The sequence below is a fragment of the Vicugna pacos genome, chromosome 9 (assembly GCF_048564905.1).
Source record: "Vicugna pacos chromosome 9, VicPac4, whole genome shotgun sequence".
NCBI classification, from domain to species: domain Eukaryota; kingdom Metazoa; phylum Chordata; class Mammalia; order Artiodactyla; family Camelidae; genus Vicugna; species Vicugna pacos.
In genome coordinates, this window is record NC_132995.1 from 64,834,224 (window position 1) to 64,859,168 (window position 24,945).

The 24,945-nt window shown below is 43.8% G+C and overlaps 1 protein-coding gene across 2 annotated transcripts in view; it reads right to left on the reverse strand.

Annotated features, from left to right (window-relative positions):
• Positions 1-1,077: 1,077 nt before the first annotated feature.
• The window catches only part of NTNG1 (netrin G1), a 350,074-nt gene continuing 326,206 nt past the window's right edge, over positions 1,078-24,945 (reverse strand). The window contains exon 7 of one of the 2 annotated variants that reach the window (XM_072968104.1): positions 1,078-1,816. In XM_072968104.1, coding sequence (XP_072824205.1) covers positions 1,770-1,816 — 47 coding nt within the window. In that variant the 3' untranslated portion in view covers positions 1,078-1,769. Of the gene's footprint in view, positions 1,817-19,109; positions 20,914-24,945 lie in introns of those variants that run through there. The other variant, XM_031680370.2, reaches the window with a different exon arrangement.

Consider the following 24,945-nt stretch of genomic DNA (forward strand, 5'->3'; position numbering starts at 1 on the left):
TTCCTGGTGAATATTCCATCAGCTGAACCTCCTACACACTTTTCCCTGAGAACATCTGTGGCAGACTGGAAAGTATTTTTTCCCCTGTGTTTGACTTAATGCTTCCTCTAAGTATCGCACTTTCTTAGATCCTGTGATACATCGTAGTACAGTGGTACTGAAGAGATGTCACTTACGCCTGTATCTTGAATAGTGTCAGTCTGAATTGAAAATATGCCAGTTTTCTTATTAACAGAGCTTTTAGTTCACTGGCTTATGGTGTCAATAATGCCGCTCACTGATGGGTTAAGAACCACAGCTGAATGTCTTCTACTATTTAAGCATACAGCTCCTTTAGAACAAAACAGTTATTTTTCAAAGTAAATGCGACATTCAGAAGCCGCACGAAAGCAGTAATTTACGTTTGCCTTTCAATGTATAACTATCTACCGTCTATCAACTCTAGTTACATTAATTATCTGATCGAAAATTCCGGCATTTTTCATGTTCTGTGTTTATATCACACTGTTCATAAGAATTAGTTTTAGCAGAAGAATGAGGATTGTACCTATTTTATCTCATGGAGTTTTAAGTACACTTGCACTTAAATAATTTAACATTGCTGTTCGTCTGTCTCACTTACTGTGTGTATTGCCCTACAGGGGCTGACGTACAAGAACTTATCCCCCTCACGATGTAAAACTGTGCTTTTAGGCCAATACTCATTGAGAAGCAGTAAGGATTTCTTTCACTTGTCTGGTCTTTTTCAGTAACTTGTTGACCTCCACTTGATGCTCTGAGTAATAGACACACGCCAGGGGTTGTAAGGGCAGAAGGCAAGATCTAAGCAGTGCCAGGCCTCAGCAGGAAAAGGTGAGAGGAGAGAAAGTCACTTTATAATTTATCAAAATAGGAATACTTGGACCACAGGTTTTATAAAGAATTAAACACTGCCCTTTTAAAAAATAAAAAGATGAAATTCACATTTTACTTAGACTGAAATAAACAAAGCAAATTTTGTTTGATTTTCATCAAAATATGAACACTATTATATCACTTGCCTGTCGAGAAACTACAGATTTTTTTGGCATTCTCTTGGCTCGCTATGTCAAAATGAGGCACGGCAAAACATGGCCTCAACACAGACAGAAGAGTGTCGGTGTCCAGGGACCTTGTTTCTGATTCCATGATGACTATCAAGCAAATATCAAATACATACCTTCCACAAAGCTTGCAAAACCGTTTGCATGTAGGCTCAACAAAGGACTGGGTGGAGTAGCAGCGTTCAGATTTGGATTCATCTCTGCTGGGCACTTGGTGAATGCTCAATAAATATTTAGCGAATGCATTCAGTGACCTAGAAACGGAGGTTGTATCTCGTTCCCTGTTTGATCACAGATATTTCCAGCCACTCATGCTGAAACACATTCACTAGAATCTTTGGGCCCCTAAACTCCATCATCCCCAAAGTTTGCTTCTGTTGTGGGAAAGCTAAGAACTCCCTCCTTTCAACATTTTATGGTCAAACAATTCAAACTACTGTTTACTGAAGGAAACAGCAAAAGCGCTCTTCCATTCCTTCGTCGGCTGTGTTCCATTCACCGTAAAGAAGAACCAGACTACGTGGAAGGCGTGTGTGCTTTTGCGGGCGGTGGTGGTCCAGCCTTGTACCACACCGACTGTTCTGTTCTCTCCAGCTCTGTCCGCCTCTCTGCACATGGCTTTACACAGTCCTGGATCTGCACAGTGGTCGGGGTGCTAAGACTTGTGTCTCACAGGCAGTTCCAAAGTTATCTTTTACGAGCACACTCATGATAGCAGGTGCACCACGAATACCCTGGGGTTGGAAGGGAGGGAAAACAGAAAGGGAACTTACGGAAGATCAGAAACATAGAGTTGCAAGGATTTTTTTTTTCCCCTGGAGTTTTTAAAGTCCATGTGTGATAAATAAAGCACCGAACGCCCAACCCCCTAAGTTCAGCATATGCTGGGAAAAAACACCTAATTCATGTGCGACGGTTAAACATCCATCCAGGGAGTCTCATTAGCAAACACATTAATTAGGATCCTGTTTATTTTTCTACTGTCAACATTTGTTTGTTTGCGCTAACCTATTCTACCTTCATTAGAGTAAAGGAGCGCCAGTCAGCGCGTGAAACTGTCTCCATTTGATGAGAAATTTAGGACCCACACAGAGTTTCTATTTCTCTACACATCTTCTGATCATTCACTGGTTTAAATACATGAAAAAGGCAAGAACTGCAATACCACTGCAGATTAGAGTGTCTTCTGTGGCCATTCATTCATTCATCCATTCATGTAATTCTGGGTATTAAGGACGCCCAGAACAATAAGACATGGCTCCTGTCTTCATGTGGCTTACAATCTAATAGAAACCAGAAATGTCGATACATAAAACAGATACGACCCCAGCCTTGCCATCTTGTGGGTACAAATGAGGGCAGCATTATACGAACCCCCTAAATCTCCCTGTTCTAAGCCAGTATCCAGCAAGCTACTACTTGAAGATCAGATCCAGCCTGACACCTATTTTTGTAAAGTGTTATTAGAACACGATCACACTCATTTGTTTACGTGTCTGGAGCTGTTTTCGTGCCACAACAAACCACAGAACTGAATCGTTAACAACAGAGAGCGTAGAGGTCACAAAGCCCAGAGTATTTGCTGCAGGGCTCTGTACAGAAAAGTTTGCTGAGCCCTAGTCCCATGCCTCCAGAATGTTTGAGGTCTCCCAGGGTGCTCACATGTCAGTTCTGGTCATTGCTCTGAGGAGGTCCTTTTGGGGAACAAGATGTTGGCAGCGCCCTTTGGGGCTGGGCTCAGAAACTGCTGGCTTTCACGCACCCTGCAGGAGCCACCACAGCAGGGCTACCCACCCCTGCTGGCCACAGCTGTCACAGCCCCCTCTGCACTGGCGACCATGTTGCTGCCATTGGCGGAGCCATGAATTTGTCAGCCTTTTGGGGGGCTGCCAACCCCAACAGAACAGACCATGACGGTCTCTCAGGGATAAGCCGAATCAAGTCACTTGCATTGACTTCAGTAAAGATTCTCAGATGGCTCCAACTGCCCGCACCCTGGGAAGCGAGAAGAATGATGCTGTGTGCGCCCCGTTTGTCCCTACAGACCCACCCACCACTCTTCTTCCCTTTCTTTTTGCCTTGGGTAACCCTTCATGCATCACATAGGCTCCTCTGCCCTCTTGATCCCTATAGGGTTTGGCGAACGGGCAGCACTGGCAGAGACTCGAGCACTGGCAGAGAAGAATTGGAATTCCCCCCAGGACCCCGTCCTGCTGGTTGGTTCCTCTATGGAAGCCCACATCTCTCCCAAAGCTGCCTTGGGGTGGTAGCTGCTTCCTCAAATCCAGATACTTCACCATTCCCTTTTCCTTAACTCGGATCACATCTTTGAACACGGTCCCTTAATTAAATTCTCCTCAACTGCCCCCCGTTGAGTCTGCCATCTGTTTTCTGTTGGAACCCTGACTATGCCCAGAGCCACTTCCCCAAGGCATCCCCAAGTCAGGAGGATGACTGGGTTTTGGGACTCCAAACCCCTCCCCGGCCTCTCAGGCTGTGGCACTGACTCCAAAGCCATTTTCCTCTCATGGACCCTCTGTCCTTTCTTGGAATTTGATTTGGGGTGTGATCCATCCCAAGGCAGCATTCTAATGAAATGGAGACTAAAACAGGCACCTGGGGGTGGGGACGGACAAGGATGGAGGGCGTTGCCTTGCTCCACTCCTCCGCTGCATCTGTGCCCTGAACACTCCTCACTGAGTGAGTGGGGGACACTGCCTCTAAGCACCACTTGTGAACAGCATCTCAGCTCCAGCTCAGCCAGGAGCAAATAAGGTCAGGGAAGAGTCACCTGTCCTTCCCCCCAGGTACACCTGAAGCCCAGGGATCCTCAGCCAAAATGCCTTATTTCAAAGGAAGTGCATTTGAGCACGATGAGGCTGGGAGCCTGTCTTGTCTTTAATCCCGACGTACGTATATAGCTTAGAGGTACCTTCCGGGTACAGGTTTCGGAGAATGGAAACAAGCTGTGATCACATTACGGTATTTGCAAGGCCATGGAGCAGAAGCAGAAGCAGCAGACAGGAGAGGAAACTCGACCGAGGAGCCACAGTCTGTCAGCGAGAGAAGACTTGGCAAAACCTGTGAACACCTACCCATGGGGCTCTTAACTGCTCTCGCAGGGGAACTTCAATTCCGCCTGATTTCCCAGCCTGGCCCCCGGCGGTGCCGCCGGAGGTCTCGGTCAGCAGGCGCCTCTCCGGCTCGCCATTCCGACTGATTTAATTTAGAGAATTTCTCACTCTTCACATGGCAGCAGAGGTCACGTGGCTTAGCAAGCCTGTTGTTCAGGAAACAGCTTCTTACCGCTGCGGTTCTGTAACATTGGCTGAAATTTCCCTTTTTGTGCTATTTTTTTTCCCTCTTGGCCCTGAGATTATAAGGTCCTACCACATAGTTTCATGGCCACATCTTGAAAAATACATCTTTTTCCTCAAGGCTTTATCGCCAAAGGGGATGGGAATGTGTATATGCACTTATATAAGCACATTTCTGCCTTCAGAGAACAATTCCCCATCTCGCAGAGACAGGAGTAAGTCAGGGATGGAATGTCAGCTAGAGACTGTGAGTTGGTGTCATCTGTAGGCAGCTGTACCAAGGAGAAGGAGGTCTTGACAAAAGGAAGGAAAGGCTTGGAGAGCAAAGGAACCCAGGTGTCATTGCTTATGACTTTGTTTTACTTAGAATGTTGAACTCTGCCTATAGTTGGGAAATTAAGGTAGTGTTAGAAATCTTTCCACAGTCACTCCTTTGCTTCTGTTTTTCCTGATTGAAGAGCACCTCCCTGATGGACTATGCAGTGGTACATTCAATTCCTGTAACATCAGTGTGAGGTAGATATTATTATTAAACCACTTTGCAGTGAAGAAACTGAGGCACAGTAAGGTTAAGATCGCATAGCTTACTTAAAAAAAAAAAAGATTGCATAGCTTACAAGTGAAGAAACTGGGCTTCAGACCCAGCCAATCAGACCTCATAGCCCACACTACCAACCTTTCTGCGAGGCAAGGAAAGACGCTGGAATCTGGGTGGGTACCGGAAGGCTGAGACAGTGAGGAGGCTCCCATCATGTCTAACCCTCTGCCCGTTTCTATGGGTTTAGCCCTTCAGTGACTCAGGTGTGCTTTGTGCAATCCTGGAGGGCTGGCTTTCTGTCCCCCTGGGGCTGCTGAAGAAGTGCGGAATTGGGAGTTGCTGGACGAAGGTGGTGAGCCCTGGCCTGGCCTGGGCATTGCAGGTCTGGGTAGTGGAAAGAACACCAAGCCTGGAGTCCAAGACCAAGCTCCTGGTGTTAAGCCACAAAATGAACTGCGATGGAGATGGGAGGAGGTCAGGCACGTGAACGCACCTAGCACAAGGCCAGGAGCGTAGCTGGTCCTCAGTCAGAGTTCACTGTTCATTGTCTCGCTCAGAGAGGGAATGTCTGAGGGGCAGGGGGCAGCCTTCTCCTTACTCCCAGGGGACCTCCTATCTCATGTGCGTTCAAATGATGTTAGAACATTCGACCACGGCCCAAAAGGATGCATCCGTTCCCTCATTACAGCAATGCTGGTGTTCTACCCCCGGTGACAGAGGGAGCGAGTCAGGACGCAGGGGAAGCTCCTCTTGTACTTGATATGCTCTGTGAAGTGTTATTTCCTCTTATTGGTTTCATGTAATGTGCTGATAATTTCATTGCACAAGTTGGCATATCCAACCGATGTAATTACCTTTGGAAACTGTTCTGAGAGGCTATTACTAAAGAAATCAAACGTTTCTCCTCTTTGCATCAAGTGGGGATAATCGCTTCCTTTAACGTGTGTATCCTGCTTGGAAAGCCTGGGCTGAAAGAAGTTTTACAAACACTAAGCAGCATCCCCGTCGCACTTTGTCCTTACTCAGCACCTATCACGAGAGCCACTCTGGCACAAAGTAACGCAGAAAGCACAGTCTTGGGACCAATCAAACGACCATGCCACCTGACCGAGCGTTAACTGACGCTTAATGTCGCATGTAAATGAAGGGCTTTTGTCACGAACTCAAGCATTCACTTCCTTAAAAGTTGTACATACATAAAGCACAGGATAAAGACAGCACAATTTCTTATCTGTCTCCCTGCAGTTCGGGGAGAGGTACCGGCACAGGGTGGCCAGCCCCATCACCAGTCCATGCCAGGAGAGGGGCTGTGCTGACGAAGGTGACAGGATTTAGTTGCACTTTTCTCTGGAGCCACTGGTCAGGGGAGGAGCACCTTCCCCTTCCTTCCAAACCCGCAGAGAAGCCACGGAGGAGACGCCGGGGGGACGCTGTGCATGAGGCACTTACACTTGATACATTTTTGGTATCAATGAAGTATTTGCAAAATGCAATCGGGGCTTCCATCTCACTGGCTAATGTTTACACGTGGTGAGTCACAAAACCATCTAGCGTATTTCTAGTCTACTGAACATGAGTTCAGCAAACACCTTTCAAGTACCTATTAGTTCCAGACACTTGTTAGGTCCTGGGAATAAGGAGACAAAACAGCTCTTGTAAAGGAAAGAAAACAGACAAAACCAAAAGCACCCCAAGTTTAGCGCAGGGGTGGCATATCATTTTTCATTTCTTGGACCAAAATACTTTCAGACTGTCAGAGGTTACACGGAACACAGATCAGACAGGTCCTAAGGCCTCGTCTGGCTTCTGCAGGTAAGAGCACTGCGATCCATGTCTTCCAGGAACATTCGTCAATTTCTTCATTAATTCCACAAATATTTGTTTAGTGCCCTCTACAAAGCCAGACACTGTCCTGGATGCTTGGAACACAGCAGTAAACACAGCCGATACTCTAGTGCAAGGAGACAGACAATAAACAAAGGAACAGTATCATGCCGGTGGTGATAAGTGGTCGGAAGTCAAATAGAGCAGAATGAAGAAACAGTAGGAATAGAAGGTGACTGGTGAGGAAGAGGAGACATTTGAGCCAAGTCCTGGATGGAGTACGAAGAACATCCAGGAAAGAAGATTCCAGGAAGAGGAAGCAGCAAGCAGAGCGGCTGGAGGCGGAGTGCGCTTGAGGGGAGGGCAGAGTGCGCCTGAAGCGGGGCGGTGAGTGGCGCTGGGGTGGGAAATGAGGGCGGCGAGGTAGCTGAGGGCTACCCACGTGGGGCCTGAGCAAGCCCTTTGGACTTTGGTCTACGGGTGGAGGAGGCACCATTGGTGGGTTTGAGCAGAGGAGGAACATGACTATATTTCCTTATTTAAAGAGTCACTGCTGGGGGAGATCTGAAGAGGGGTGAGGCTGGAAGAAAGGAAGGCAGTCAGGACATTGCTGCAGCAGACAAGGCCAGGCAGGGCTGAAGGCGGAGCTGGAAGGGCTTGCTGACTCGAGAGTTTGGCCCTTTAGACATGCGGGTTGAGCACCTCTATCAGACATCCGGGCAACTGTCCCACAGGCCATTAGACCCAGGAGGCTGGACTCCAGGGGAAGGCGGAGAGGGCAGTGGCAGAGGAGGACGCCAGACTGCGCCTCTGACAGCCCTGGCCGGTGCGGATCACTACTGGCATTTGTCTCCGATTACTCGCCCTGGAAAGGCTGTGGGCGGTGGCCTCGGACTCTCGCTCACTGAGAATCCCACGGCTACATTCTCCCAGCCACCACGCCCTCTGCTCACAAGCACTGCTCTTCCCCACAGCATGGGGGGCTGCCCTTGGGGCAGGAGTTACACACCCTTTGCTGGAGGAGTTTCTGTTTGGAATCCAGACTTACAACAGACTCCCCCTTTGAGAAGTGCTCATTAAGCGCCTTTTGTCCAATATCTTACGTGAGCTTTGCCAGGCCTTGCAAATCGAATGGCGATCAGGGTCTAGTTGGAAGCCAGGGGACTAAACAGCCACACAGCACAGCCAGAAACAGGTGCTGGTAGAGATCCCAAGCTACGCTGCGTGTGGGGGTGGAGCAAAGGAGAACGTGCCACCCTGTCTGGGTCAGAGAGGATATGCGGTCCCCAATTCTTTGACATTTCTCTCAATGAGAGGCAAAGCCTATGTCCCCTCCTCCTGAGTCTGGGCTAGCTTGTGACCGCTGAGTGGTAGAATGTGACAAAAGTAACTCTGTATGTGTTCTGAAGCTCAGTCTTTTTTTTTTTTTTGTATATAAACTTTTTTTTTAATTGAGTTATAGTCATTTTACAACGTTGTGCCAAATTCCAGTGTAGAGCACAGTTTTTCAGTTATACATGAACATACATACATTCATTGTCACATTCTCTTTCACTGTGAGCCACCACAAGTTCCTGTATATATTTCCCTGTGCTACACAGTACAATCTTGCTTATCTGTTCTACATTTTGAAATCCCAGTCTGGAAAGGCATGTGGCTTCCACATTGTTTGCTAGAATACCAAGCTCTACATAAGACACCTGACTACCCTATGGCTGTTATGCCAGAGGCGCCATGTTGTAGGTACTCTGGTGGATGAGCCCAGCTGAACTCAGCCCTCAGCCACTCCCAAAACATGCCAGACCAGCTGACAGTCCTCCATCACTTGAGTCCCTCTCAACTGAGATGCCAGACATTGTGGAGGAGGGACAAGCCATCCTCGCTAGTCTTGTTTTATTCCAGTAAGTTTTGGGGCGGTTTGAGACACAGCAAACAACTACACTGGGACACCAAACAGAAGGCAGCTCCACGGGGTCTTAAGGGATGAGCTCACTAGACAGACACAACGGAGAAGCACATTTCAGGTGGAAGGGGAGACAGACGCAAAGGCACATGGGACATCAGAGTCTGGTGTCTCAGGGAAGTGCCACCACCAGGACTACGATGGAGCACAGGCTGGCAAGAAGATGAGGCTGAAGCAGTCAGATGGTAGGGAGTCGTATATGCCTTGCAAAGACCTCATCATGCCTGATTCCGTTCGGGCCAATCTAAACTCGCCACTGTTCCACAATGATTTGTTCATGCCGTGATGACTTCTTAGAGGGGCTGTTACGTAATGCCGGGGATGCTGTCTATAATACAGAAACTAAAGAAGCTCTTTGTTCCCTATGTCATTGACCACAGGCTTTGAATTTTGCCAGTTTAACATTTTAATCATGAGCTTCACTGTCTTGCCCTCAGGTGTCCGTTATCTTGTTCTCTGAAAAGGGTCCTGGTGTCTGCCTTTCAGAATGCTATCACTTCCAGGGGACAGAGTGGCCTGGGCTTGGGGGTCTCCCGGAGGAAGAGCTCATTCTCTGTGCCCTCAGAACACCTCCATCATATTTTTTAAAAAAATTATCGTCTTCTACTTTTCATGGGAACAAAAGCCCTTTTTCCCTTCCTGGAAAGGAGACGCCGCATTCTGTATTCCTGTTGAGGCGATTTTAAAGGTACCTCGCTCTGTGCTGCAGGATATTGCAGTGCGTCTCCATAACACATTTAAAGTCTCACTCCTTAAAACTGTCACGTCTGGAGAGCCCTAGATAAGTCAGCAAGGACACAGACGTGATCACTCTCTCCTGCCCCTGGTATTACAGGCAGCTATCAATTCCAGCTCATTTAGGCTGATCCAATCCCGGCATCGAAAGCCATTTCCATATTATTGCACCAAACTGGAAATTATAAAGGCTGTGTATTCCTCTGCAAAGCCTCCAATTTAGGCTGATAACTTAGCACTGGGTTATTAGTGACATGCATCATTATTCTCAAGATATATTCTATCTGAGAATTTTGTCCTCAAACCCTTTGGAGCATCTTGCTGGGCTGCTCAGGCTGTCTGGTAGGCAAGCTGCACTGTTCACGTTAATGCGCTCTTAACATAGGCTTTAAAATTAATTTTTGATCATTGATCCCCTGCATTAACAGCCCTCTGAGCCCGTGTAGTGGGTAGAGAAACATCACAGAGTGAGGCCACACAGTGAGTCAGTGGGCAAGCCGGAGTCAGAAGGAACAGGGCTTTAATTCAGCGTGATCTCCCAGGGCAGAGCGTCTGTGTGGAGGCTGCACAGCTACGAGCTGACAAGAGAAACGAGAATCTCATTTCCTTTTTTTTTTTTTTCCTGTTAGCCTGGATGTAGCTTGCTTTGGTCAAATAATTCAATTTAGGAAAAACCAAATATTCAAGTTGAGAATGATACAGGCAACCAGTTCAATTGTTTTGATTGCTTTACTGAATCAAGAAAGTAAACAAAAAGGGTTTGACAATTTACCTGGTCCAAAACATTTAACTGCTTGCTCCAGAGAATCTCTAACGTTTTTGTCAACTGTGGGAGCCTATTATTTTATCATTCTGTGGGTGAAATCAGTTGAATTGAGAGACCAGAACTTCTAATAGATAGCTTGAATTGCTCGAGTTGGGGAATCTAGTAAAATAAATGCCTCTGCCTTATTTTATGGCTAAGTTGAAAGCCTGTGGTTTCAAGTCACATTTCCTGAATGTGAACCTCAGATTAGACGGTTTCGTGTACATTACCTCATTTAATTCTCAGCATAGGCCTGCAGGGTGAAAAATCAGGATGTTCATTTTAAAGTTTGGTCACTGGATCTCAAGGGAGGGGAGTTAGGTTAAGCTCCATGAGTTTCTCAGGAAAATGCAGTGAAGTTTTTAATTAGCTTAAAGCAATGGTTCTCACAGGGTGATGTCTCAGCCAGCAGCCTCAGCCTTACCTGGGAACTTGTACAAATCCAACACTTGGGCTCTACCTCAGACCTATGGAGCCAGAACTCAAGGGTTGGCTCTAGCCCACTGTCTTCCTAGACCTTTCCAGGTGATTCCGGGGCATGCTCAAGTCTGAGAATGACAGATGTAAGCACAAAGTATGGCAGAGATTGAGGAATACAGATGTTTCTATTTTAAGAAAAACGATCTATATCAAAATCTGAAATTAGAAAAAGTAAACTGGGATATATCGATGATCTTATAAAGGAACTTTAAGAAGCACACACCACAGGGTTTAATTAGGAATATGCCCCTAATGTATTTAAAATGAGATTCAATCTGCAAATCTTTAATGTACACACATTTTCCCTTCAGGAATTCAATTTATTTAAGTTTTTATTTATATTATTTAATATAGTCATTTACTTAAATTGCACTATTTATATATAATAAGATATATAAGATATACGTAATATTTATATATAATAAGATATAATAAGAGGCACACAGACTCAAATTTGTATTAGACCATACTGATTCAATCATCTAGATCAGGGCCTGGCACATAATAGGTGCTCAATAAATATTTGTGAAAGAATGTAGAGATTGTATGCAAGATCCTGTGTGTGTGTGTGTGTGATGTTAGTGTTAACAATGGTAATGCAGCAGGGGAGATAACTACTAAATCACAGTGTAGATCACACGTGGCAAGAACTAAGCGGTGAGTCAGGTAAGTAAGCACGTCTAGAAGTAGTGGGGATGATCTGACTCGGCCTCTTGGAGAGGCAGAACTTGACTTGGCGTAGGATTTCTTTACGGGTGAAGAATGTTGAAAGGCATTCCAGGTAGACCTAAATAAGTCAGGAAGATGATAATGTGCAGGGCATTTTCAGGCATCAAAGACTGGAGAGATGTGCGGAGGACAACGTGAAGATGAGTTTTGATCTCAAGACTGTGGAGTGAGCAGTTTATCTTGAGAGGCTGTTGAAGGGAGCAGTGAGGTAACAAAAGTGTTATCTCATGAAAACCATCCTTTACACAGACAGAAGTTAAATTGATTAGAGGCTCAACATTTGACCCTAACTACAAAGCATACTATCTCGGGAACGTTGCAGGTTTGGTTCCAGACCATGGCAATAAAGTGACTATTGCAATAAAGCGTCACACGAAGTTTCTGGTTTCCCAGTGTATATAAAATTATGTTTACACTACACTGTAGTCTATTAAGTGTTCAATAGCATTATGTCTAACAAATGTACATACCTTAATTAAAAATATTTTATTGCTAAAAAATGCTAACCATCATCTGAGCCTTCAGTGAGTTGTCATCTTTTGCAGTAGCTACATCAAAGATCACCGATCACAGATCACCATAACGAACAGAATCATAATGAAAAAAACCCCAAAATATTGCAAGAATTACCAAGATGTAACCGAGACAGGAAGTGAGCAAATGCTGTTGGCAAAATGGCATTGATGGACTTGCTCAGCTCAGTGTTGCCACAAACCTTCCATTTGCAAAACATCTGCAAAGAGCAGTGGCGTGAAGCACAGAGAGGAATGACTGTGTAGAAATCCTACCGCCTTTCACGTTATGACGCTAGAACTCTGCTGTGCAAATTTATGCACACATGGTCGACTCACATTCTGCCTTTGTCCCCTGAGTTGCTGTTGCTAAGTCACATCTTGCCATCTTCCATCCATTATCTACATACAGAACTTATCAGAAGCAATTAAGGGTGCAGAAAATATGAGAGAGCAAAAGGCTCATAAGCATTATTCAGAATAAAGATGGTAAAAAACACTTAACACAGCTCCTGGCTCAAGGCTTTCGGCAAAGATTACTATTAATTTTTGCTGCCATTAGCATGCTCCTTGTTGACACTGTTACAAACATAAGCCTCCTGTTCAGGTCACGTGCCTCATTCAAACTTTAAAAGCCTTGCATGCCTCGCTCGGGAGCACTTTTAGAGGAAGTTTCGGCGAGACCTCTGGTTGACCATTTCCAGGGAAGCCTGGAGAGGTGGAGCTTGAAAATATCATCATGACTGTCACCGTCGTGACTGTCACTATCATTCTCATCAGCATCTCAGACTCTTCCTACACTTTACAGTTTGCCAAGTAAACTCATGTTCATTAGTTCACTTTGACTTTCACATGAACTCTGGAGAGTGACTACTATTTGCCCCGTTTGATAGATGGGAAACTTCAGTGGCTAGAGCAGTGCTGTCCAATAGAAATATAACACATGTGAGCCAAATACGTAACTAAAATATGTCCGGCAGCCACATTAGAAAAGCAAAGAGAAGCAGTTCAAGTCAATTCTAATAATATATTTTATTTAACACAGTCTGTCCAAAATATTATCATTCCAACATGTAGTCAATATGAAAACGATTAAAGAGAGAATTCACATTCTTTTCCCGTTTGTTTTGTACTCTTTGAAAACCAGTGAGTATCTTACATTCATAGGACATGTCACTGTGGACTAACCACAGTCAAGTGCTCAAAAGCCACAGGTTGCGAGTCGCTCTCAAATTGGCTAGCACAGGTGCCGAGGACAGGGTAGGGATGTAAATTAGGGCCCCGAGCAGCGAGAATTGTTCCCACAACCTAGGGAACCATACAATCAGAAAGACCTTTGCTCCTGACCTGATGCCTGTAACCTAGAATAGCCACAAAAATGAAACAAACCAGCCGGAAGTAAAGTGAGTTTGTGCCATTCAGTCCAAGTGTGTTCCAGTGTCACACACATTTTATTTTTTAAAATGTTAGGACAAATATGAAAAAGAAACAGTTTGAGCCCTTTCTAGCAAGATGTCTGTAACAGAGGAGCCAGAGTGGTTGTGCCTCTCACAACCCTGAGAACAGCCTCAGAACCCACGTTATTTCAGGCTTTTTCAGAATGTGCTCATATTTCAGGTGACAGAATCTGACTAATGGGAGGGACTTAAATCTCTGTGGTAACATCCTCTAATAGGCAAGTGTCAAATCAACGTACTGCTACCTGCCTGTGCCTACAGGTTGTTCTCACTGACTCAGTAACCCAGGTATGTGACTGTAAATGAAAATATGTTGTGTGCATCAAAGCGACAATTCACATGGAAATACATACACAGTCAGATTGAATGAAAAATGATATACATCCAATTGCCAGAGTTTAGTTATCACTTAATTGAAACTGATGATAAGATATGAGGCTTTTATTATCAACATATTAATGCAAGTGCTTATTCAGAAACAGAGATTCTCCCAAGAGCTTTACTGGAACCAGTATCCTTCAAAGCCTAAAGGAAGGCTGACCCAGGGACGCAGGGGACGTGAACGTCCAGCAATCCTACATGCTGCCAAGAGAAACACACCAGAGCTGCCGAGACGCTTGGATCACCTGTCACTCATGCGACACTCCTGACCTAGGTTATTTTCACTTTTACTTCATGCGGCTTCCACAATGACTATGACCGACTAATAAAATGTATTACCTTATCTACAAAAGGGAATACAGATGCCCTGAGGAGAGATGAGGTCGGTACACAATGAAAAAAGAACTGATTGCTGGAAGACGTGCTTTCAAAAATACCTTTGTGTTATTTTCACTCATCCCCCATCAACAATTTATCATTTAAAGAAAACTTTCACAGTTCGGGTAAATCTTAACCTTAGGTTTTAGTGCAGTCATCCTTACACTTTCAGGCCTTTCATAAATTAAATTTTAAAAAGAGAGAGAGTTTAATGGATCCTCTGCCCAGAAAAAAAACACACACAAAAAAAACATTTATACAGAAAATCTTACACCTAATTTGAAACACCTCACGGCTAGAATCCCTCCACTGCCCTTCCCAAGTCTAGATGTAGACGTCCCATTTTTAAGTCACTTACTGGAATGTGTTGTGCTGGGTCTATCTGGCAGAATGAGAACCATCGGTCAGAATGCATTAAAGTTTTGACTGCTTTCCCAGTTATGAATTGTAATTACACAGGATGTAAACACGAGTTTAAGTGGTTGTAAAGCTGCTCCGATACTTGTCACACTATTAATTGAATAAACTAAATATTTAGCTGGGAGTCTTCATAATTAGGCATCAGCTAACTGAAGGATTCTTGCAAACATCATCATCCTATCCTTGGAGATATATATATACATATACATATATATATATATATATATATATATATATATATATACACAATTTTACTTTTATATATATATATAAAAGGGAGAGAAAAAGAGACAGAGAGTGATGACACTAATCTCTTGCCTTTAGGTGTTTAACACACCACTAAAGCCAAAACAATTATTCAGGGCTTCGTGGGGTAGGCACGGCCGGTAACCAGCAAAATGCTATTTCCTTGGAGAATGTTTTCTTGCCACGTTTCACACGGGTAGAGGGAAAATCATTCCCCCACAGGAGCAGCCCCTCCTTCAGAGCAAAATACAAACGAACAAAAATGACATTATGCTCTTGCCTGCCTGGGGCAAAAAGAATCACCTATTCTTAACAGGACTTCAGGTGTGTGATTTTCTGCCATTTTCTTTCTTTTATTAGATTAGAATGACTCTCCCTGGTAAGAGCAGGGCAGGGCGGCTGGAGGATACACACCAGGTGCGTTACGTCTTTAACATAACTTGACACATTCTCGCCACGCAGGAATTTCGGTGTCTATTCAGGCAGATGTAGGAAGAGTAGTAATTATTTTTTTCTTTCTTCCAGTCACGTTTTTTTTTCCCCTCATAGAATTCATAGTTCACTAATTAAATAATAGTTAAAAGTGATGCCTCTGAAAAAAAAAAAGGGACTAGGCTAAGAAATGATATTGTTTTTACTTCCAATTCTCTGCAGTTTGCTCCAGCCAGCCTAGCTAAATCTTTAGTGTTAACATAATTAGGTCTTGCAGAATAATGGTCCATTTTACCAGCTATCATTTCAGGTTAATAAAAACATCACATAATTTTAAATGTTACTGTTCCATTTTAAGTCAGCCATCAATTAAAAAGAGCTGTTGGGTGATGGGAGAAGGCGAGGGAGGGGGGAATTCCAGCATTTGTTAAATGCTCAATTGTATATATTTAAACAATGACCCCCCAAATCATATAAATCTTCTTGGGGGATTGTTTCAGGACCCATTCTAAAAATGTACTAGGGACAGAGGTTTTCTGCCATAATAGATCTCAAATAACTGCATTTTTCAATATTCATATAAGCTTTTCACAGATGTGATGTTCTCATTTCTAGTTACATGAAATAACATGATTTATCCAGGGGATGTGTCTGTTTCTTAGCTATTTGATTCTTCAGTGCAAAATGCAGATGGTAATATGTGAGTCACACCTCACCAGGTGTTGTAAAGAGTAAAGATTCTCCATGTTCCCAAGACTGTTGGTGGAAATTCAAAATATGACAGTTGGCATCCTTAATTCTTTCTGACATCGTGTTATGTTCATGTGCAGTTTATACTGGGAATTTACTGGCATCTGTCTTAGGTAACGACTAAAGGGAAAAACTTCTTTTGGTGTTAAAAAGTGAAAATATAGTTCAAAGTGAAAAATTCTTCTATATGGAAATGGTCAGAACTGTCAGAATATTTGGGTCAAATGAACATTTGATATTCCTTAAAAAGAAAACTGATCAGAATCTAGTCCTGACTTCCTGAGGCAATGAAAGAACTGTTCATAGTCAGATACCTGGACCCAAACTCTAGGGGTGTTCTCTAGCTCTGTTTTTCATTCCTATATATCATTAAGGCTACCCAATTAAATCCCCCCCAAATCCTAGAGTTTTACTCAGTTACTTAGATTGTTCTAACGCTTATTGATGAAGACTAGGAATAAAAACAGTGGGTAGGAAATTCTAGTTCAGATTTCTGAAGCTGAAGCTTTAAATTGCACCAGATCATAATTACACAGACCTCCACACATAACAAATATACAGAGTGTGTAGTTCAAAGTTCCCCCGTATTGTGTGCAATCCTGCGAGCAGAGAAACTGTTAAATGGTAATTTGTTTAGCATCAACAACAGATGAGGTACAACATTTCCATGTAGCAAAGAGCACCCCGTCTCACAATGTGGGATCCTTACCTCCCAGGAACACTGGGTTATTGATGGCGGAGCATGAAGACGACGGGACAAAGGATCTGACTTCAGGGTTTCCTCACACCTGCCCCAGTCCATCCAAACCTTCTTATTTTCAGTAAGAAGACAGGTTGGAGAGAAAGTGAGGTGGAGCATTAACTACAGGAACGGCTGAACTGTAACCCATATGCCTTCTCCCAGCCTGTACCTGAGTGAGTGATTTCTGCACGGCACGCCATGCAATGTTCATCTTCAGGCAGACCCACCAGGCAGGGGCCAGGAGAATAGTACCAGTGGAAGCCCACAGGCCATGTGTATAAATGTTTGTAAGTTATACATGAAGCTAAATTAGTATTAAGTAAAATATGTCGCACCCTGCTGCTTTGATGCAAATGCTTTCAGAACCACTGGAAGCTCAGGTATAGGTTTAGCATCTCTGGACTGCCAAGAGTTCTGTGTTCGACCCTCGCCCTGAGGCAGCCCGACTCTACCTCGCTCCCACCGCTTGGCCCCTTCTGTCCACCCCTGAGCTCTGATTTTCACTGCAAGGAGCCTCCTTTCACTCGCACGTGAGTTCCCCATCATAGACTCCCAGGTCCAAGTCACTGTCTATCCGCACATGTTCATCCTTCACTAACTCTTGTGCTCAAGGACGTGCACTCATGATGCTGCCTGCCTTCAGGAACTGGACCCCCAGAAGAGGTACTCACACCCTAAAAGTGGGGAGAGGACACCTGTGTAGGGAATTCTGAGTTTCTGGCTACTGAGAGAAAGTGGGAGAAAGGTCAGAATGGGCCCCTTTAAGTAAGGGCCCCTCTCTGCTGGGACTAAAGTCCCCCTCCAGGCTGTGTACAGGGTCAGAAACACATCAGCCCCACATCATCACAGGGCAGTCTAATTACTTTCCTATAAATATCAACACTTTCTATATAGCTGAACTTTGGGACCAAGATTCCTTTGAAGTTTTATATTCATCTATGGTGTTGATGGAAGGAACTGTACTTGTATTTTATGATAAAGTTGATAGATTAACTCATATATAAGACTATATTAACCAACCCTAAGGGTTAATCCAAGTGGAGACTGAGCAAGAATTAGGACCTTAAATATATGAACAACTTGGTAGCCATTTTTCACCCCAATCCTGCTCTTAGACATAATATTGTAGATGGAATAAGCTTTCCAAGAATGCTAGAAAGAATCAGGCAAATCAAATCCACTGATTTGGGGTTTTGTCAAAGTAATACACTCTTTAGAAGAATTTGAGAATCCAGATTAAAAAGAACATTTCATTTCCACTTGTTATATACCTAAAAGTGAATTTATTTAAAAGCAGATCACATCACTTCAGGAAATTCAGAAAACTATATCTAAACACACTGAAAGCAAGATATCCCCTCATTAATTTAGATTCTTACAGCTCCATAAAGATAAAATGCAGATGAATTGACTTGGATCAGGCCTTCATTAAATTCTAGAGTTAGCTTTTGGAATACCACGTACTGAAACGTGCAGTCTGATTCCTGAGCATTGTGACAAAGCCATGAGTGGGTAATGATAAAGTGCATCGTTGCTGGAGATAACACAGTCTGCCTTTGGTTTGTGCTAATAAACTACAAGACAACTTAAATTCCAATTTTAATATTAGAAATCCACCTCATTATAAGTAATCTCAAACTCTGCGTGTTATCAGCATTTCCATGTGTAGTCTTTGGTGAGCCTGAAATATAATTTGCTGTTTATGCTTCTAATGTAAATCTCCAATTTCTGCTTGGCCACTCTGGCACTAAGCCAGAGCTCTAATTTATTTCCATCTTTTCTTATTTCTTACATCAAAAGAGACTGTGGGCTTGAATAACAAACATTCAATCGACTTAGACGTGGGGTGGCAGGCAGCACAGGCATTACCTGCTTACTTTTTATTGCCTTCTTTGAATTGGCTTTTCTGGGAACAAAACCAATAAGACACGCTGTTCCTTCATCTAGCTTTCACAGAGGGCATTTATCAGAAGACATCCCCACCCCTCCTCCATCCAGCAAGGCGTGGTGGCAGGTGAAGAAGTCAGACTGGAAGCAGGCTTCGGACCCAACACTCCCATAGGTTATTGCTCTACCAAGTCATGCAGGACTTCATTTCCTTTATACTCTGGCTTGGTTTGATAACTGTTTTTGATTCCAGGCGATGCTGCTGCTAACACATTGGTAACCTGGAGGCCAGCAGTGCGCTGGGAATGGAATACACACTGCTTTAGCCACTTTGAAACTTTGCAATGATTCTCCCCAACCTCCTTGCCTTGTTGTCTTGCACAGTAATTGGCCTAATAAAAGGCAGAAAGAAGAACTTATTACACCTTGGGTGGTACTTAAAACAAACTTTATTCTCAGGAGCAGCAGTTATGTCTACTTGCTGCTGTATATTTTGATATTTCCTATAAATACTTAGTCTGAATATATTCAAAGTCAAATTGCTAATCACTCAGTTTCCCTGCGACTTTCCTGGTTCCCCAGGTTGCTTCTTGTGATACTCCATGTAAACACTGTAAGTGGAAAGATACATAGATCAGCATCCCTAGAGTCACACGATCACATCAATCTGTGAAAACAGCATGACTTAAAAATAAAAGTCTCTTAGTACTCTGCCAACAGGCTTTGGCATAATCTTGGCAATCACTTAATTTTTTTTTTTTTGCTGTTATAATTTTTCCCAAGTGGAAATAGTCCCATATTTTGCAGAAGTTGTCCAAGCTAGTGAACATCAATCCATCGTCCTGGGCACTAAATTCGTCAGCTGAGTGTATTCAGTCCACACAGAAATCAGTAAAGTGAGTGTGAATCTGCTTGGTGGCTGCTCCTTTCATCTTAAGAAACTGCAATACAATTTCCTGAAATCGTTTATGCAGGAATTTTTATTCTTTAAATCTTCCAGTGTTAAAGCAACAAGAAAACACTTAGAATGTCCTTTGGTGGAATCTTATTACAAGTGTTATATATGTAAACTTATATTCTTTGATGCCAGCAAGTTCGTTGCCCTTACAGAGAAATCTCTGCACAGTGAAACAAAAACAGAACGGAAGAGGACAAAATAAAACGTCAGTCTTTGCTGATTCGAATTAGATACATCAACAGATTGTCTGGTAACACAAATTGGCAAGAATACAAAAAATCTACATATTACAGTATTTCAAGAAAAATAACTTCATTTGAATACAAAAGGATAGATACACTTTCTTTTTTCCTATAGCCACTCTTGGACAGTGGATGTGTGCTCGCACTGGGACGTCTCAGCGCTGCTAAGATACATGGGGTATGACTGGCTTGAGCTTTTGGAGGGGGCTGTTACACATGTGCATTACTAACATCAGACAAAGAAATCTTTCAACCAACAAGGGTTACAGAGCAACGTTCACTAAAGCACAGGTTGGAAGGGATTCAGGGACTGAAGCAGGCCAATATGGCAGCTTGAAACAGACTTCCTTAGACCCACATTGCACTGCCAGCAAAGAAGGCTTCCGTTTGGTTGGTCCGCACGCGGGCTGGGCGGAGCTGGGGCGCACCACGTGGGAGGAGCGAATGTTTTTAGGTTGGTTGCCTTCTTGTCGGTGGTTGCTGTTTTGTCTTTCCCGTTTGGGGGCTGTCTCAGCCTTTCCCGTCGGTGATGCGCTCTGCAGCTGGCAATGTGATTTTCAGTGATATTATCAACAGCTGCCCACTCCTCTAGGGTCAGATATGAACAGTCTTGACTCGGGTGTGCTGTCCACGGCTGATAAATATGGCTTAGTTCAGTCAGGCCTTCTTCGTTTGTACACTGTGTTTGAGTGGGGGTGTCTGAGGGTGGGTTTCCTATGTTAGTAGCAAATGCTGGGGTTGTGTTCCCCACCGCGCACGGCCCGGCCCGTCAGGTGGCTGGATGCGCCGCCTACATCCCCAAGGGGCCGGCTGTCCCCAGCAGAGCAGGCGGCAGCAGCAGCGGCAGCAGCAGTAGCGCGGGGCAGCCGCGCGGGGGCGCCCCCTGGCCCGAGTCGGAGCTGCAGCTGCCCGCCTCCTCGCACCGCAGCTTCTCGCACAGGATGCCCGTGTACGCGGCCGGGCACAGGCAGCGCACGTTGTTGTGGCACGTCCCTCCGTTCTGGCAGTGCAGGAGCTCATTGTCGCAGACATTCGCTGCAGAACGAGGGAGGAGGGGCGCGGGGAGGAGAAGCAGAATCAATTTAAGTTCATCTGGTACATCGTGTTTTCAGCTTAAAAAAAAATCTCTATTGATCTTGCGCTCCCCCCTCCCCTCCGCAAACTAAGCATGTACTCCAATTTCGAAACAAATGTAGTTTGCTGCCTTTGTTTTGATCATATTAGTCCTTTTCATATAGATTTTTTGCTGCAATATTGTATATTATCATTGTCCATTTCGAGCTATCAAATACAAAGTAATGTGACACTCCTGGTTTGGCAGTATCTTCTCTTCGTGGAACTGGGACCTGTTGTGACCTCCAGGGTTTTTCAAGGATAGTGCCTTGATACAAGAATGCAGAGCTTTCAAGCCAGATGAATGGAATTAAAATGCAAAGCCGTATTGCTAACATAACCAAGAACCTCTAAGGGGTGGGCCATTCTCCCTGCAGGTGATTCCAGCGCTGCATGCAGGAGGGCGGAGCGAACCGGCAAGCATGAGGAGGGAGGGGTGGCGCAGAGGGCAGGCAGCATGCTCTGGGCAAGGCAGCAGTCAGATCCGAAGAGAAAAAGCTTTTCATGGGAGCAATGTGAGGAAGAGCAGTCACATTTGCTCCTGACAGCCTATTAGGATATTTATCACCTTGTCAGTATAGCAAGTAGAGTCCAAGGTTACCTTGATTTCCAGGAATAATAATAAATGCAATGGTGAAACCCTGATTACCAAAATTTCACTATGTCCACCAATTAATAGAATCAATTTGAATAAATCAAGCAAGCAATTCCAGGTACTAAAATTCATTCACGGCCCCTGCCATGTAACTTTCGTCTCTAATAATTTCTTACTTCTTCAAAAATCTGACTATCCTCATTAATTCCATGTCTCTTGTTCTTTTAGATAATCAAGGTTTCACTGATTTAGCAGAATGATAAATAGGACCCAGGGAAATTAAAACAACACCAAACACGAAAAGAGCCAAGAACACTTCCCAGCAACATACGCCGCTTTAAGCACTTAATATATAGAACCACTCTGGAACGGGGCGGAGGGCGTGGGGGGGGGGGGACGTGGCGCAGAGCAGAAAAAGCATCTTCTTATAAATTATAACTGTTTTATTTTTTAAAAATGTCATAGTCAAATTTCCCCAGGGATACCACATGAATTAAGCACACACACACACACACACACTTAATATTACTATCATGTATAACATATTAAAAAAAAAAACTCCCAAGTAATAATTCAATAGAGAATATTGCCTTGTCCATTACTCATGTTCAATAGTCATGTCACCTTCAAAAGAAGCTTCTTACATGCAAACATGCTAATGCTCTGTGTGTAGATGAGCTGAGAAAAGATGGTGGTGGATGCTCACAGAGTTAATAACAAAGTGCCCTAAACAGGGCCCTGTTTTCCCACCTTCCACAACAACAATTCCTTGGCGACGGCTAACGTAGTTGCATAATGGATTGGTATAATTTTCAAACGTACCCCGACTTGCTATCTGTAAATATCAGAAGTGACTATTAAGGCCTGTGAACACCTTCAGGGTCGAAATATTGATATGCAAGGTAGTGTTTCGGGGGTTCTAATGATTATGTAAGCCGCCTCTCATTGGGTGGCCTAGAAATCATGAGTATTAGTCTCAAATTATAGTATTTAATGTGTCATGGCTAAAAATGTCAAGATCTGTAGCTTTGAAGCAAAGTCGACAAGGGCAGAGTGGTGAAACTCATGGTCAAACCTGACCAAAAAAAAAAAAAAAACCCTCCTTCTTTTGGTGGTTCTTAATTTGAGAAGCATACACAGGCTTTCAGGATTTTGTTTTGCTTACACTTTAGGAAATATCTGTTTAATTGGGTCAACATGGAATAAACAGATCCAAATAACTGTTTCCATTTACAGTTAAAGATCCTCAGCATTTCTTGTCCCAGGCAGCAGACTGCTGAGTGGGGTATTTCCTTTCACTTAGTCACCGGACATAGGGAAATATCGTTTCCATCAATATCGATAATTGCTTGCCTTGAATAATTGAGAAGAAATCAATAGTTAATTAAATATCACTCCCTTAAAAAAAAAAAGCTGTTTTTCTTCTTCCTGGATCTGAATGTAAATCAGTTGTGGAACAGAGGTTTCTTTTTTCCCAAGAAGCCAGTGATTAAGTTAAAATTCAACACCTTTCCTACATTTAAATAATCTACTAGTCGATATTGATGATTGTGAGAAATTTAATAAATATTCAAGGACCCGATTAGCCCAGGATTAATAATCTCAACACTTGGGGGAATATATTTCTGTAAGAGATAAGCAGGAAAAAAAATGAAACCTGCAATATATTTCATTACTTTAGAATTCACTAGAAGACATATTACAGTTGGCCTCTTGATTGTGCTATTCAACAAATATAGAACTTTAATCATATGCACTCTCTGTTGGAACCATGTGCTAGGAGCACATTCAATTCTAACTACTAACCTTACCTGCTGTTCATAAACTTATGTTCCATCTTCATGTCACTTTGAACCAAATTTGTTGTACTTAATGAATAAACTAGATAGTTAACAAATATCACTGAGTTCTTCTTCAGCAGATGAAACCTTGTACTACACATCACGAAAAAAATGAAAGAAATAGAAAGCGTGATCTCTGCTCTTATAAAGTTCAAGTCTGGTTGGGAGGATAAAATATATGTAAGAAATGATCTAATATTACTTTCATTAAAATGCTTTTATCATTTCCATCCAGCTCAACCAACCTCTGCTGTATGCCAGGCACTGTGCTAGATTATATGCGTGTAACTACCTGCCCTAAAGGTGCTCACAGTTTTGTAGGAAACAAACAAATAAATGAACATGTATGGAAGTAATTATAATACAATATATTAAAAAAAAGACTGTAAAGGAAGTGTTTGCAAACTGCTAGGGGAACTCAGATGCTGGTGTAAATGATTGTTTATATGGGGGGGAGATGAGAGGAGAGCATAAAAAGGAGATTGTATGTGAACAACGGCACGCATCAGGCAGATGCTGGTAGAAAGAACACTAGGGGTCAGGAAATTGCACGAGTAAAGGCAAGGAGACGTGAAAGTACATTGTGCTGGCTATTAAGCCATTGTCTCTCAACTCTAAATCCACCTTTCCTTCTGATGTTGAGGCTGGAACCCTGCAAGCGGTCTCCTGTTTCCACCAACAGGGTGCACTAGAGAGAACAGAGAAGGCAGGGGAAGGAAGCAGAGAACTCCATTTTCCTGATTCATGGCTCTTCTTAAGAGTACGCCCCAGCAATGACCCTACATCCCAACAGCAGCTGTTGGTCCCAGGGCTCAGCTTTTTCAGAACCAGTTTCATCTCATCCTTAGAGGTTTCTGCACCAGCCTGGCGGCATTCCCCCTCTGGAGGTTTGAGCCCCAGCTCCAAGGGGCTGACGCCCGGCATTTCAGAGGTACTAGCAGCAGCCAGGTATTATCTCTCCTAAGAGGTACAGGTCCCACATCTTTGGGGTCTCTCCCCCAAACCTTTAGTTTCTAATAACTCCCTCCTCTTTCCTGTAATTCCTCGGCCTGAGTGATAACTGCTTCCTGCTTACACAGTTACTATTTCTGAGTGACTTCAGTGCCCTCTTCTCCTGTTTAAATTCTAAAGCACCTGTTTAAGCATTTCCTTTAATAAATTCTCTCTGTTGAAGTACCTGGAGTGGGTTCAGTTTTCCAACTAGAGCCTGAGTGAGAGATACGTGGAACACGCTGGTGAGTGATGAATAAGGAAGGAATGGTGTGGCTAGAATGTTGGATGTGCACAGTGGAGATGGAACTAGAAAGGCAGGCTGTGGCCATGCTGCAGAGTTTAGATAAAAGACAATACGGGAAGCTGTCAAACAACTATGAGAAGAGCGGTGATTTAAAGGGGGAGGAAAGGTGAGGCTAGGCCAGAGAAAGGATGGACTGGAGGCAAGGTGACCAGGCACTTCAACAAAACGGGCTTGGTTCAGGTTAGAGCAGTGGAGAGAGGGAAGAAGGAACAGCTTTGGAG